The sequence below is a fragment of the Zootoca vivipara genome, chromosome 1 (genome assembly GCF_965207765.1).
Source record: "Zootoca vivipara chromosome 1, rZooViv2.hap1.1, whole genome shotgun sequence".
Taxonomy (NCBI): Eukaryota; Metazoa; Chordata; class Lepidosauria; order Squamata; family Lacertidae; genus Zootoca; species Zootoca vivipara.
In genome coordinates this window covers 59,794,041-59,809,863 of record NC_142582.1, presented here as the reverse complement: position 1 = coordinate 59,809,863, position 15,823 = coordinate 59,794,041, and the positions used below count along the sequence as shown (strand labels likewise).

The window sequence follows — 15,823 nt, the reverse complement described above, 5'->3', positions numbered from 1 at the left end:
CCTGCAATGCAGGATTCTTTCCTAAGGTGGGGCTTGAACCATGGTTGAAATATTATGCTGATATGCAGCAACGCCTTGGAGCCGTCGTGGCTGTGGCTGTGTCTTGCCTCACCCTCGCCCGCCCTGCCACCCCCTCTCGCCTGCCCGACCCTCCCGTCCTCTCCAGCCAAGCAGGGTAGCCGCCAACGCTACCAGCCCCAGAAGCACAAGGTGGCCGCTGCTACCACCGCCACGATGTCATCAGGCCCGTTGGCCCTTTAGCCCCGCCCACTTTGTGGCCCCTCCCCTTCTGTGCCTTGGCCCCGCCCCTGAACGGCCATGGCTTGCCCCCCCCCCCAGTTTTGATCCTGGCTACGCCCCTGGCCGTCTTTAGCATATGTGCCACTGGGGTGCAAAGATCCACCCAGCGCCCCCCAATTTGGGGGAGCAGGTCAAAGTTGTTGAGGTTTTAAGGAGGGGAACAGCAAAAACCGCTAACATGAAAAAATAAAAAGCGGCAGCGATAGCTTCGTCTTCAGTTTTTGCGATCATGCGATAATGAAAGATACCACTAGGGGGCGCCGCCAGATACATTGATTCTGCAACTCTTCTGCAAAAGAACGGAAATGACCCAGCGATTGATTCCAACCCACCACCGATCACGGTTAAGAGCTTAGGTGGTTTCAGCGGCGGGCGCCCGGAGCTCCCCATAATTCAGCACCCGGGTGCCCCACACCCCTTGCACCCCCAGATAGAGACGGCCCTGACTATAAAAACAATTACAGTCTTGCTTGGACATTGTCAGCTGCTAATTCTGTGTGGGGAGGGCATGCCCATTTCCTCTCTCCAGTGACTCTCAATTTCCTCCTGCTATGTTTCCTTCCTCAATGAAGCCCCTATTGAAGGCCTTACTTATACTTGGGTGCTGTTTTTACTTTTATTGCCATTTTTTTTAAAAAAATTACATTTTAATGTCCTTCTTCCTCCAGTTTATTGGCTTGCTTTCCTGCATCCCTGGTTCCCCCCCTTCCCTAGCTACTGTTGTTCCTGAACATTGATTTTCCATTGCTGGTCTTCTGTGAGTTACCCTGTGATTCTGAGCAAGGAGCTGCCATGCCAAGGGTGAACATCACTACTTCTGTCCACACACTGTGCTCCCAACTTCACCTCTCCTCTTGATTCCCCTCCCTCTGCCCACCATCTGTCATCAAGTCTCTCTCTTTTAATATAGCATCGGGACACTTGCTGTTAGATGAAGTCATCCTATGTACTTGTGTATCATACCTTGCTTTCTGCCTCTGACTCCAGGTGCTGTTCAACCCTTTGCTTCCTATAATCTCAGGGGTGGTGGAATCTGTTCAGATGTTGTTGGGACTCTAGCTCCTATGAGCTCCAGCCCTGTTGTCAGGGATTATGGGAGTTGGAGTCAAGCAATGTCTAGAGCAGGCATAGGCAACCTTGGCTCTCCAGATGTTTTGGAACTACAACTCCCATGATCCCTGACCACTGGCCTTGTTAGCTAGGGATCATGGGAGTTGTAGTTCCAAAACATCTGGAGAGCCAAGGTTGCCTATGCCTGGTCTAGAGGAGCACAGGGTCCTTCAAACTGCTACATCCACACTCAGTTGCCCATTTCAAGATGAGAAACTGATAGCTATTGTGCTCTACAGACTGTGGTTGATCATATTGGTAAGAGAGAAAGAAACTGTGCCCACATGCTCATGTATTTACCCACTTAATTGACAAAGAAACTGTGTCCATCTGGTCCCCCCCTTTTTTTGCCAACCACAATGTGTGAATGTGAGAGTAACATTTCCACATGTTTTTACTATGGGTGCTTGCTTCAGGGACCACAGCGTTCTTATGTCTGAAGAAAAGAGACTGGCTGTTAGGACCTTGTGGTTGATGCTCCCCACCTGAGGAGAGACTGGCCGAATGGCCCCTGTGTCCTCAGTGATGATGTTGCTGGCCTGAAGACTGACCATTGTGATCTCATAATGACATGACATTGCTGGTCATTGTGACCTTCTGCTGATGCAGCCCACCTAATGAAAGCAGACTGGCCACTGTAACCTCATGCTGATACTAGTTGTGAAGACTAAGCACTTTGATCTGCTGCTGATACAACTTGCTTAATGAAGAGAGACTGGCCAGTAAGGGAATGCAGGAGGGGAAAGCCTTACTGAAGGCAAAACAATCTTGCTGAAAAAGGGGACAGTGATGTCTACAGGTGGGTTTGTTTTAATTTTAGGTTCTGCTCTTCAGTACTAAAGAGAAGCACAGAGACTGTAAAGAATGAGGGAAATGCAAATCCTTCTGAGGAATAAGCTGTACGTGATCTAGACATGGAAATGTGTAATTCTTCACACCCTCTCTACTTTTCTCCCCGGCATGGCAGTGCAAGCTGTCTTTCTCACATGCATTATCCCATAGATGAACGTAGGCAGAAGTCCAGTGGAGGTTGGTCCTTTAGGGCAAATGGGGCACTGCCCCACCAGTAACATTCTGTCCTTGGTCAGCCCCCACCTACCTTCTTTCTTGCATCCAGTCCAGGGAGGTAGCAGGGCAGCTTGTAAGCACATGTTCCCAAATACCCTTAAGATTCCCCTTCAGACCATCCCACTGAACCTAAGAAGGTTGGAAGTGGAGCATGTGTGGACAGCATGCACAGGAACAGTGGCTGGTATGCATAGGCTATACGCCCTCTCTCCACTGAACAGGGCTATGGTTGCTTTTTGAATGCCAGGAACATACACTTTCCCTGCAAGAGAAGAATTTCTCTCAAGACACATGAAGATCATAGAATCTATGATCTTCATGTGTCTCAACAATCTTGGTAACCATTGCACCAATGGTGTTGAACCTGTGGCCCTCCAAATGCTTTTGGACCACAGTTCTCATAATCCCTGGTTATTGGCTATGCTGACAGGGGCTGATGGGTGTTATCGAGTCAGACAATATCTGGTGGGCCATAGGTTCAACACCCTTTAAAGTACAGGGAGCCTGAGCAAAGTAAGAGTGAAGGTGCTCACAGGCCCTGAGCCATGATAGCATCAAGTACCCTGCCATCCTTAGAATTCCCAATTTGTCACACCAGCAGGGCTCTTGTGCCTTGGGCAACTGCCCAATGGACATCAGAAGAACAAGCTCCAGTTCTATGTGAAGAATCCCATCACCTATTGTATGCATAAGCTGTCTGTCTATCAAGAAGCTAGCAAGGATACAAGAGCAAGTAGGTTAGCAGCCTCAGTGAGGAACAACCAGCAGCGTCCTGAACACGGCCTGGGACATTAGCAGCAAAACCAAACAAATGCATATTATTGCAAGTTGTTAGCATGAGAAGGGAGTAATACCACAGAGCTGTATTGCTGATAGGCAGATAGTCAAACCATAGAAACACAGTTGGTAGCGTTGTCTCTGTGTGATGTAATTTCTCCTTGCCTAAAGAGGAAGGAGCAGATAGTACTTCCTGTCCCTCTCTTTTCTCTCTTCCTATGACCAGCATTGAGTGCAGCCTTTGCTGTGAACCAATGCTTGATTATAAAGTAATCACATTTTATTTTTAAACTTACTTTACAAGTTGTTGCCTTATTCTTTGTTAAGCAGGGTAAGAAGCGGGACGCCAGCTTACTTGGTTAGCAGGACTTGCACCAAAGGAGACTTTGAAGCCTAATTCCTAATTTTGCTGCCAAGGATGGGATTTTGAAACTCTCACACATGGGCACCTGGAAGGGTAAATTGCAAATATCCTCTCCTACCATGGGTGTAGCCGGGGGGGGGGCAGCTGCCCCCCAATCAAGTAAAACAATAGAAATACTTAACTGACCAATCACATCGGTTCTGCCCCCCCAAACAGAAGTCCTGCCCCCTCCTAACAAAAATCCTGCCAACACCCATGTTTCCTACCCACTGAAAGCCACCCCACACCTTGCTGGTGACAAGGTGGGCCTGTCTCCTGGCCTGCATGGAACAGAGTGTGGGAGAAGATTGTGTATCTGTGGGAGAGCAGCCTATAGAACAGGGGTCAGCAAACTTTTTCAGCAGGGGGCCAGTCCACTGTCCCTCAGACCTAATGGGGGGCTGGACTATATTTTGAAAAAAAATATGAACAAATTCCTATGCCCCACAAATAACCCAGAGATGCATTTTAAATAAAAGGACACATTCTACTCATGTAAAAACATGCTGATTCCCGGACCGTCCACGGGCCGGATTTAGAAGGCGATTGGGCCAGATCCAGCCCCCGGGCCTTAGTTTGTGGACCCCTGCTATAGAACAAATGAGCAATAGGCAGCAGCTGTAGCACAAAGTCCTTGAACCTGGCTGCAAAACAGGTGAGGAGATGTGAGCTGAAAGTAAGTGGTGCCACCTGAGTGCTGGTGCTTTAGCGCCCTGGAGGGATGTGGAGACTACAGTGATTGAGACCTTGGGAATTGTACTTGAACTGTGTATGTGCAAGAGTAGCTTCTTCTGCTCTATGTGTTGGGACTGTGATCCTGCAAGGCAAAGTGTTTGGTCAACAATTGCAGTGGAGTGGGTGCCGGCCCTGCGTGAGAGGAACTGTTCCTACCATTCCAAGGAACAGAGTGTCCCAGCAATGCTGTTTGGGTAAGAGGAAGTATTCACATATATAGCAGAGTGGTGGGAGGGAGGGAATGGGAGGCAGTTATTGCAATGACACCCTGTGACCATTTTGCTCTGTGCGGTTTTATTTAGGGCTTTTGCAGACTATTATATGCCCTGCCCCATGATTAATGTGCTGAAAGATCTTAGGCTGCATTATCTGATATATCTGCTAGAAAAAGGGAGATTTCCTGTACTTGCATCACACCATAGTTTAAAGAACTATTATTATTATTACGTAGTAGGTAACAGCACAATCCTAACCAGTCTACTCAGAATTAGTCCTATTGAAAGTAAGTGGCAATCTAACACTGCTAAGCATTGCAGTTTCTCAGGTACAAAATATTTTGGTCTAAGTGTTGACAAAATATTTTGTTTCTGCAACAATTAAGCAGCCAGCCATGAAGCAAGAAAATACTCTGAGCTAATGCAAAGTTAAAAATTCAGCACAAATCAGATTTATTTTATTTTATTTTATTGCATAATTTACTTCACTTCTGCTCAGCTGCACTGGACACAAACCCCCACTTTGTGCCTGTTGAAAATCCACGCCTCCTTTTCTGAGATTTCTTTAGGCATTTACTGTTTACCTTTGTTGCTACATAATAGCTAGATACTTCCTTTAAAATGAAAATAGGCAACTTGAGATTTTCAGGAACCATATTCTGTTTCATTTCTGTACTTGTGTGGAATAAACAGCCCTGGGTAAGATGTACAGTATGCAGAAATCTGCATTCATGGTGCAGGCAAAAAGATATAATGGACTTTCATGTTTATGTTCAGATTATGAAACAAGGATACTCTCTACCTTTGAAAAATTGTGTACAAATGGGAAGTTTTATTTTAACCTCCCACTACAATAGGCACTAAAAGCAAGGCAAAACGAGAGAAAAGGAAAAAAAGCTCACGCAATTCTTAAAAGGAAGAAAATTCTGTCCATTTATATTTGATAATCTACTACCCAGATAAACATCAGAGCAACAAAGCTGTGCTGCTTGCTTGGGAGGAAGCCCCGTTAGCTACTTCCGAGTAAAGGTCAACATTCTTGGATTCAGGGGAAATAAAGTCCAGTAGCGCTTGTGGAAGTTGATCAGAAACCGCCATGTTCGAACATGGCTATTTAAGAGATGCCTTTGGGATGTTCTCTACGGTAATTTGGAAGGAAACCCCGCGGAAATCGACAAGACTTGCTTGAGAACGCAGCGAGCTTCATTATACAGAGTCTGATCTGCATTTCCCACGCCAGCCTTCCCCAAGCTGGTACCCTCCAGATGGTTCGGACTACAACTCCCATCAGCCCCAGCCGGCTGTGAGTTGTAATACCAAGCACGATGTGGAGGGCGCCAGGTTGGAGAAGGCTGGTGTACCCCGGCAGAGGTTCAGTAAAGCTTCATTATTTCTCGGGTGTGTGTTGCCTACCTGGACTTTACGCCCGAGGAAACAGGGAGACGGGCTCGTGCGCTCCCTTGCTTTGCAGGCCAAGGAAGAAAGGGAAGTTTGTGATTGTAATGTTTGACCGCGCGATTATCTGCGTGACGACGAGGCATCACTATACGCTCCCTGTCCCTGACTCGGGAGTTAGTCCTGCTTGTTTCAATGAGTTTCGCGCGCACAAGATTGCCTCCCGCAACCCCAAACGGGGCTCAGGGCGCCCCGGCCTCTCTCACTCTCTCATTTCTCGCTTTGGGAGGGAAGTAGCGCTCTCCTGCAGCCAAGGCGGCTCCTTTAAGAGGCGTGCGCCACGCGGCTCCCGAGCCTCCGTTTTCACTTCCGAGTTGAAGAAGATCCGGTTTGCAGAGGGAAAACGAGGGCACGAGCGCGAGTCACTGACAAGGTGGGAGGGGAGACCGAGAGGCAGCCTGCGCGCCCCCCGCCCGCCCCGCGCTCTCCCCCTCGCCCTGGAGTCCTTGGGGCAGCTGCAGCTGCAGCCGTCACGCGCCTCTGATTAAGCTAGCGCGGGATCATGGGGAGCGATCCGCTTCGGGATCCTGCGCTAAAGAGGCGAAAGGCGGGAAGGAGGCTCCCTGAGCTGCTTTGTAATACGGACGTAATTCCGTCTTGCTATCCGCGGGCGGCCACCTTATTTAAGACTGGCGGGGGGGGGGTTCGGGGTGGACTGCGGACGCCTGTGTCCTTCCTGTCGCGTTTCATCTCCATTTATTTTCTCTGCACCATCGTCGGCATCCGACACTTTCTCCCTTCCTAGTAGGATTTGTGTCGGTTGAGTTCCACTTATGCACTCCCAGCTCACAAGCCACGTCTGCTCGTCTGTAGCAGCTGCCACCCCTTCAGCTTGGGACTAGCAATCAGGGCCGCCCCCCTGAGCCCCCCCCCCTCATGAGGCCAGATGAAGCGACTGCCACCCCGCTTGCCATTCTCGATGTAAATCTTCCCTCACCCCATCCTCCATGGTGGGAAGCAGGGGGCCATTTGGGAGTTCATCTCAGGTGCCAAAGTGTCTTGGGCCAGCCCTGCTCACAATTACTGAAGTAAGGAAATAGTAAATAGAGCCCTGTTGCTGGGTCAGGCCAAAGGCCTATCTAGTTGGACAATCTGTTCTCGGAGTGGGCAGCTATTCGATGCCTGTGGGAAGTCGGCAACTTGCTTGGTGATTTCCAGCAGCAGGTATACTGCTTCTGGTCCTGGAGGTAATGCACACAGCTATCACACCCTGATGGCTTTATCCTTTGTGAATTTGTCCAGCCCTGTTTTAAAGCTGTTGACAGCTTTCACTATACGGTACCTAGTGGGTGCAAATGCCATAGTTCAACCATGCTCTGTGTGAAGTACTTTTGTCTCTCCTTGAACTTCCATCATGCAGCTCCATAGATTGCTCTTGGATTCGACTATTATACATAGATTATACATAGGGGAATTGTCAGAACCCCATGATAATTATGGTTGCTCTGAACTGGACAAAGTATTCCAAGTGCAGTTGCACCATAGATTTGTATAGTAATGGCTTTATTATACTGGCAGTTTTATTGTCAATCCCTTTCCTAATGATCTCTAGCATGAAATTTGCCTTTTTCACAGCTGCCATGCACTGGGCCAGCATCTTAATTATAACTATCCGCCATGATTCTAATTTCTCTTACCTTGTCAGTCACCATCAGTTAAGACCCCACACTCATATTTTGTGTGTGAGTGTGTGTGTGTGTGTGTGTGTGTGAGAGAGAGAGAGAGAGAGAGAGAGAAATCTGTCTCTTTTGCTCCAGTGTGCATCTCTTCACAGTTATACATTGAATTGCATTTGCCATTTTAATATCCATTGACCCAATGTGGAGAGCTCCTTTTGGAGCACCTTGCAATCCTTCTGCAATCATACAGTGAACAATTTGGTATTTCCAAACAAAGCCACCAGAATACTTACCCCTAAGTCCAGATCATTAATGAGCAAGTTAAAGAAGTGCCGGTCACAGTACCAATCCTTGGGGAGACCCTATTTCTTACACCCCTCACTCTGTCCATATACTTTTTGATACTCTCGGAGAACTCAAAAAAGTTAGTGAGGCAGAACTTGTCCTCACAGAAGCCATGATGTAAAGGCAGGTGAAGTGAGAGGAATAAGGTTTCCCACTTTGCCTGCAGAGATAACCGTGAGGGGAGAAGACACTTTGAGTGAAGCAACAGCGTGATTAAGGCTGCAATCTCATGCACATTTATTTGAGAGTAAGTCCCCATTGAACTCAGCAGACCTGTGTAGGATTGCACTGTTAAGAGTAAAGTCTCTGTGGAAAAGTGTTCATGAATAATATTTGGAATACGGCTGCTGGGTTGGTGACTGGGGCAGCCTGGTGGCACCATATCTCACTGGTCCTGAGAGCACAGCTGCACTAACTGCCAGTGAGCTGCCGGACCCAATTTATTGCTGTTAGCTGCCTTGGGTGTGATTCATGGTAAGGTGAGAGATGAATATGTATAATAAATCCCTCCAGCAAAATCCTCATGGATTTTGTTCTCGGGCATAATTTGTTTTTCTTGGATTGTTCACTGTCAAATAACTAAATTCATCCTGTCTGCCCTCAATATTATCTCCCAGCCTAAACTTCTGTTTTCAGATACATTGTTTATCTGTTTACTCAAGTGTGTGCACATTAGTAACAATTACAAAACAGATTCTGAAAGTGTAGGTGAACAGCATCTGTAGGCTGTCCAGAACGCATTTCTGTGGTGGGGCAATGGAATAGGAATAAACATTAATCATGTTGAGTTTGGGCATGGACTTCTTCTTGCAGAATCAATGAAACTTCCCTCACCCCGATCTATTCTCTGTGGAGGTGGAGGAAGGGGAAGTTCTGGTGCATGAGCACCAACTTTCTACGGTATGTTCCTATTCACCCCCCCCCCCCGGTAGAATTCTTGTTTTTCTCATTTGCATATTTAAAGTAAACTAAAACTCATGGGTTGTATCCAACAAAGGTGGTTCTTTAGTCTATCAAACTTCATACTGTCTACAGACTTTCAGGCAAGGGTGTTTCTCAACCCCATATGTAGAGGCCAGGGGCTACACAGGAACATAGGAAGCAGTCTTCTACCTAGTCAGGCCATTGTTCCACTAGCCCAATATTGTCTACACTGACTGGCAGCAGCTGTCCAGGCGTTTCAGACAGGTTTCTCATTGCCCAACTTAGAGATGCTGGGGATTGAACCAGGGACTCTATGCATGCAAAGCAGATGCTCCACTGAACTTTGGCCCTTCCCTGAATACTTCCATTGATTTTAGATAATACACATGTCGTGGTAGCAGGTGTATTGGAAAAGGCATTTCCACCTCTCCCATGAAGGAGAGAATGACTCATCAATAGTAGTGTTTGAAATTGACAATTTATATTAGCACTTTTGGTAAAAATTTATTTTTTAAAATTAAACATCCGATGACTTGCTAGATGGCACCTTTTGCCAATCAGATTTTTATTTTTCATAATCGCCTTAACTGATTAATCAGCTAACAGTTGCAAGTCTTCATCGAGTAGTATCTGATGCCCATAAAAAAGCCTATAATTTCCAAAGGATTAACCAGGTTAGTCTGTTGCAGCAAAACCAACACCCTTATGGTACCTTCAAGGGTAACAGATGTAATTATTTCATTGATTTGTGACCTGGAGGGCTACACAATTTCTGAGAAGAAGCTTTAAGGCTATTGAATTTGGCAGGCAAGCATGGCAGGATAATTCGCAGCTAAAACAAGCTTGTTTTATTTATTAGTTGTATTATATGCTAAAGAGCAGATAAATTCTCTCCTTAGGCTAATGCTGGATACATTAAGGACAGCCCTGGCATTCCCAGAGTAATGGCCTCTATAAATTTACCCCAGCCTCACCTAGTTTGCTTTGGATAAATTAAAATGTAAATACTTTGGAAGCAGGGTGGGCATTGCAACCACCACTAATAATATACCTTAAAGAGTGCATTAGAGCCACCTTGTACAGTACATTTAGGAAAATTACAATCTGATGGGTTGTTTTGACACCACTATAGGAACTGCAGTTGTGTCCCATGTAGTGTAGGAGTTGCAGGCAAACATTCTTTCCCAACAATGACAAATGTTAATTTCCCCCCATCAGCTGTTGTTGTTACTTTATTTATAATTATTACATTTATTACCCTTCACCAATTAAATTTCTAAACCACTCTTCATCCAGAGAACACAGGGCGGTTTACAATATAATCCTTCCCCTACAAAATACCATAATAACAAACAAAAACTTCATCACCCCTCCCCAACAGTTTAAAAGGCCATAGATTGTTTAATTAATCAAAGGCCTGGGAGAAGAATGGTTTTTTCCCCTGGTGCCTTAATATATGTAACAAAGGTGCCAAGCAAGCCTCCTTGAGAGCAACCCACAAGCGGCAAGCCACCATAGAAATGGCCCATTCTTGTATTGGCACCCTCTGGATCTCTCGTGGTGGTGGCGGCGGCAGCGGCGGGAGGGCACATTAAGATGATTGCAGAGCCGCCTCAGATGATGATTGCAGAGTCTGTATCAGTTCGTATAGGGAGAGGCGGTCCTTGGGAGGGCCTGTAGCAGGCATCCCCAAACTCGGCCCTCCAGATGTTTTGGGACTACAATTCCCACCATCCCTGACCACTAGTCCTGTTAGCTAGGGATGATGGGAAGGAGGTGTTATTTCATGTATTTGGGACCTAAGTCATTTAGGGTTTCAAACACTAGATTGAGCACCTTAAATTATTATATTAATAATAGTTAAAAAATTATTATTTATACTCCACCCATTATTTATACTCCAGCCATATTGAGCCTGGAAATGAACTGGCAGCCAATGCCGGCTAGCATTTCGGTTATGAATATACAAAGTTGCCCTAAAGCAGAAGAAGGGAGCCTGTGCATCAAGGGCCATATGCGACCCCCAACCTAATTTAATGCATTTGACAAGGAGGGGAATAATAGGGAGAGGAAATGGCAGAGAAAGGGGGCTCAGGGGTAAAGTGGGCCAACAGCACTTGGAGGGTCACAGGTTTCCCCATCCCTGGTCTCCATCCCCCTGGCATTGGGTCTCTGTGGCACTCCCCTCCTCTTTTCACTGAGATCCTTATTAATTTTACAGAACCTGGCATACATGTGCTCTGCCACTGAAGAACATTCTTTTGGCAACAACTACTCTTATTATTCTCAAGTAGGGTTGTCGTCTCACAAACTCATTTTATTTTTATTTTTTTATCTTCCTCATTAAAGAAATTAGAGGTGACGGGAATAGCTCAAGCTGTCATGAGATGGATCGCAATCAGCCTTCTTGTGTTTGCCCTGGCTTCTCAGGTGGCTAATGCTACGTTGTCGAAGACAGACACTAAAAAAACTGCCTCAAAAACCCTGGAGGAAAAGGTAGGAGAAGCTGCTTGATGGCTTGGAATTTTTGCAAAGATTCATATTGGACACTGGGGGATTTTGTACTCTGACGTAGTGGTGTTAACATTTGCCTATAAGGTGACTGAATATTGCAAAAATAAATTGGAGCCAAACTCCCTGAACTATCCCCGACTCATGTGTAAATTGAGAGGTGGGTGTGACTCTAGTTTTAACATGGGGCTGGACAGGGGGGAAAGGTGGGTGGGATGGTTGAGTTTATTTCTCTTATCTACACACCCCTTTTCATACCCCATTCCACATCGTACTGTGCATGTGAATTAGACAGGCATGATTAAACAAGACTGGCTGCTTCCATTATATCTGGGGCACAATAAAACATTTACAGTGGTATTTAGGAGTAGACTGCTTCTGAACATGGATGTTTTCTTTAGTTGTAATTAAATCTACGATAATGGTTTGTTGGCAGACTCACTATTCAGATAAAAGAGTGCAAGACCGTGGCCTGGTTTCTACTGATTTAAAGACGAAGGATATTATTCTGGAGCACAAAAGCTACTGTGCCAAAAAAGCACGAGAACGACACTTTGGGGGAGATGTTTTGGGCTACATAACACCTGTAAGTACTGAGAGAATGAAAAAGTTGGGATGCAGCTAATTGTAGGAATGCTGGTACCTGTTGCATGGTTTGTGGCTTTGTGTGTATATATGTGGGTTTTCCCGCTCTCTCTTTCGAATAAAATTTGGGGCTTGATCTGCCATTAGGCGGAGTAGGGTCGTTGGCTCGGGTGGCAGGTGATTGTGGGCCACAGGGGCATCCTTCCCACCTAGCCCTTTCTGCCAAGCCGCCTGGCTATCCCCCTCTGTTGCAGAGCAGATCTGTGTGTGCCAAACATGTATTGAACCATCTAAACTACCCTTGGGTGCAATGGAGAGTACTTTCGGAGCAGTCGGCATTTAAGTAAACTACAACTGCCTCTCCAGTACATAAAAGTGGCCTAGGTGGTGAGGAACAAGGTCACCTTGTCCTTTGCCTCAAACCAGAAAATATATTGGGCTAGCTGCTGGAAATGGAGGTTCTGAGCTGAAATTGGGACCATTGACCTCTTCCCTGCATTTAATACAATTCTAGGTGGTGGATAATGTGGTTTGTGATGGATTTTGCCCTAATACCTTTTCCTCCTCCCTTTTCCAGTGGAACGGCCATGGCTATGACATTGCTAAGATATTTGGAAGCAAATTTACCACTATCTCGCCAGTCTGGTTGCAGGTGAAGAGAAGGGGCAAGGAGAGGTTCCAGGTGACAGGGCTCCATGATGCTGACCAAGGTTTCCTTTTGTGCTTGATATTCCATGGCCCATGATCTGTGTCTAGTGCATTTGCTGTTTGGCTTTCCAGTGTTAACATGCATTTTGTTTTCCTTCCATGGCAGAAAATTTGATAGAATAACTGGATGCATTCTCTGTAACACAAAAGTATGCTTTAACTCTGTCATAATCCAGCATGTTGGCTTGAGCTAGGAACTCCCAATTATAACTCTGATGCTGAATTCATTCAGAGGCAAAAAGTCTTTTACAGCACCTTGAACATTTTATTGTGATGCGAGTCTTTTCAGGCCATTCCCCATTTCATTGGATGCATGTAGTAGCAAACAAAAAAAGCTAAGATAGGTGCATATACAAGCATGCTGAATGCCTGAAAATTGTAGTAACTTTGACATTCTTGTGTGAAGTCTCACCATCCATGAATTTTGAGAATATTTGCAGTCAGACACCCCTGCTTGGGATCCCCCCATTAAAATATGTTTGTTATTTCTGCATGTGGTGGGTTTCACCTGAGCGTCTTGATATCTCTCACTTGTGTCTCGGTGATTCTGTTTTGGCTCTGTTCCTGTTGAAACTCAACCACCTGAGACTGCTGTTAAAAGGAGCAAGTATGACCTGCAACAAAATGTTGCTGTCATGGATGCAGAGGAATGGAGGGAGGAATCAGCTGGGGAACCACCAAGGGAAGAAGGTCTAGAGCCCCGGGAGAGATGATGGGACAACAATGAGTGGTCAGACGGAGAAGACTGGGAAGAGATGTAGGAAGTGGAAGAGGTAACGGCTTGGTGAGCTATAGCAGAGAGAAGTAAAGGATCAGAAGCCAGAGCTGGCGAGTGGGAGGTGAAAAGGCAGAGATGAGTCAGGCTGGTGAAGAGTGACATGTGTCTCCTGTTCCTGCTGCAACAAGCTCCACTCTCCCCTGTTTCCCCGAAGCTAGAGACGTGTGAAAAGGGTGGAGGAGAGATTGACTGCACACAAGTGCAGTCTCCCATTGCTTGGAAAAAGCCCTGGAGAGGAGGAGACAGACAGCTGTGGGGAGGCAGGGACCTTTACTATCAGCAACTGATTTCATGGAGTAAAACCCACCAGGAATGAGCTGCTGTGCTCATTAGGCATGACACTCATGCAAGTCAGTGGAAACTGTGTTTTTGCTAATAAAGAATTAACTCCAACTTTAAACTATGTGGTTCCTGACAGGCCTGCTCTATGACAATTGCAGTAGGGAGTGCTCCTGTTCTAGTTTCCAGCCACTCCATTTCATTCCATTTCCTACCCCTCACTCACCCAGTCAGTCAGCAGTTCGTGTCCACAGAGTATACTTGGTTATTGGGCTGTTTGGTTCCCCTCTCTCTAAAAGTGCGTTTGCACTTCTGCAGACTTGGGGTCCTCCTGCAAGTGTGCTGATACCTCCCACATCTGAGTGTGATTCTGGTTTGGCTGCATTGTAGCAGTCGCCCCTAAAATGAACAGTGACACAAATGCATCTCTGAATTCTCGGGTATTCACAAAATTTGGCAGGGATTCTCGGCATTCATATGTGAATGTTGATATTTGCAAATTTCCACTGTAACATAAAATTTCCAACTATAATACCCAGTGGGGGAAAATACAGTTTTACAAATTGACATTGAGACTTAATACAGTTTAAAAACAGAGAATATATATGAGTCTATATGAGTCAATCTATTGAAATTAAGGAGATCCGGCCATTATTTGCTTATGCAATCACAGCCGACCATTTCCAGCTGGTGGTCAGTTTGCATGACGCTGCATGTGAGATCATTACTGTCTGTAGTGACTTGGCAGTAAGCAATCTGTCAGGTGCTGTAGGTTGGCCCAGTGGCACCCAGTGCTTGAAGGCTGATGCCTTGCAGTGAGGAACCTTGGTATGCTGCTTTCTGCTTTGAATAATCCCAAAGCTGTGTTAATGTTTACCTTCCTGAATGGGCCAAATGCAGAAATGACCAGGGTGAGTGGAGCACATGTGCATATGTGTTACTCTGGGCTTGCAACACATGGTTGCTTAATGGTTAATACATATTTGACGGCGTAGAGACCATTGATTTTTATACCATGATCCATTTAACCATTATTTCTTTGACAGTCACACAGTAGAAAAATTATAAAAGACATATTTGTGTTTGAAAATGTGGCACTTTGTGATTAGACCGGTTCATATTTGTCTTCATGTTTTCTATTAACAGGTTGGATGAAAGAAGTGAAGAAGAATGCCAAAAACATCAAAATAGGTGACTTTGTAGAAAAGCTTCCATATTTTGCAGGGGGTTGAGCTAGGTGACCCTCAAGGCCCCTTCCAAGTCTACAGTTCTATTATTTTTAGCCCCAATGGGTCCTGGCTCCCTATTGCCCTCGTGTTCTGCCTGCAGTCTTTCCATGGGCCTTTAGCTGGAAGACAAGCTGCTGAACCAGATAGATCCTTCATCAGATCCAGTAGGGCTCTTAATGTTTGTAATTTTTGAAATGTGAGTTTGGCACAAATTGAACCCATTCTTGGAGGGCAACTTCGGAAGCATTAATTTTAATTGTGTCATACTATTCTGGGTTCCTGCACTCATCTGCCTTAGCCAAATTCTTTATAATGCCTGGGTCTATTTTCCTGCTGCCTTTGTAGTTGGGAAATTGTAATCGGCCGCTGGGGATTCACAACAAAATGCTGCCAGTGTTAACAGAAGTCATTCAGTCAGCCTGGAACAAGAGTCTTGTAGTGCAGCCTGGGGATCACCAGGGTGGTGATAGAGGGATTTCAGGAATGGGGAAAGGAAAAATTACACCCCTCATCCATTTCCTACCCTCCTAAAATCTCTGCTTTCTCACTGATAGGTCCCAGACCACCCTAGTTGTATATAAGAGGAAATGCAGATCAAAGAGTTGCCAGGCTTTTTTAAAAAAATAAAAAAGCAAAGGAGTAGGCTTTCTGTCCTCTCTCTTTTTAGCACAATGGAAAATTGTATGTGGCTAATCCCATATATCACACATTCAAGAGCAGCAGGGTGGAATGAAGCAGCAGGTTTATCACCACTGTAAAAGCCCTGAGCAGGGGAGATGTGT

General features: G+C 45.8%; 1 protein-coding gene across 6 annotated transcripts in view; it reads left to right on the top strand.

Annotated features, from left to right (window-relative positions):
* The first annotated feature begins 5,649 nt into the window (after nt 1-5,649).
* CHID1 (chitinase domain containing 1) overlaps nt 5,650-15,823 on the top strand; it is a 96,884-nt gene continuing 86,710 nt past the window's right edge. Inside the window, exons 1-6 of one of the 6 annotated variants that reach the window (XM_088666001.1) lie at nt 6,369-6,436; nt 8,194-8,274; nt 11,301-11,447; nt 11,899-12,048; nt 12,625-12,757; nt 14,959-15,003. In XM_088666001.1, coding sequence (XP_088522127.1) covers nt 8,257-8,274; nt 11,301-11,447; nt 11,899-12,048; nt 12,625-12,757; nt 14,959-15,003 — 493 coding nt within the window. In that variant the 5' untranslated portion in view covers nt 6,369-6,436; nt 8,194-8,256. Of the gene's footprint in view, nt 5,753-6,368; nt 7,251-8,193; nt 8,275-8,840; nt 8,928-11,300; nt 11,448-11,898; nt 12,049-12,624; nt 12,758-14,958; nt 15,004-15,823 lie in introns of those variants that run through there. The other 5 variants (XM_035121855.3, XM_035121831.3, XM_035121844.3 and 2 more) reach the window with 5 other exon arrangements.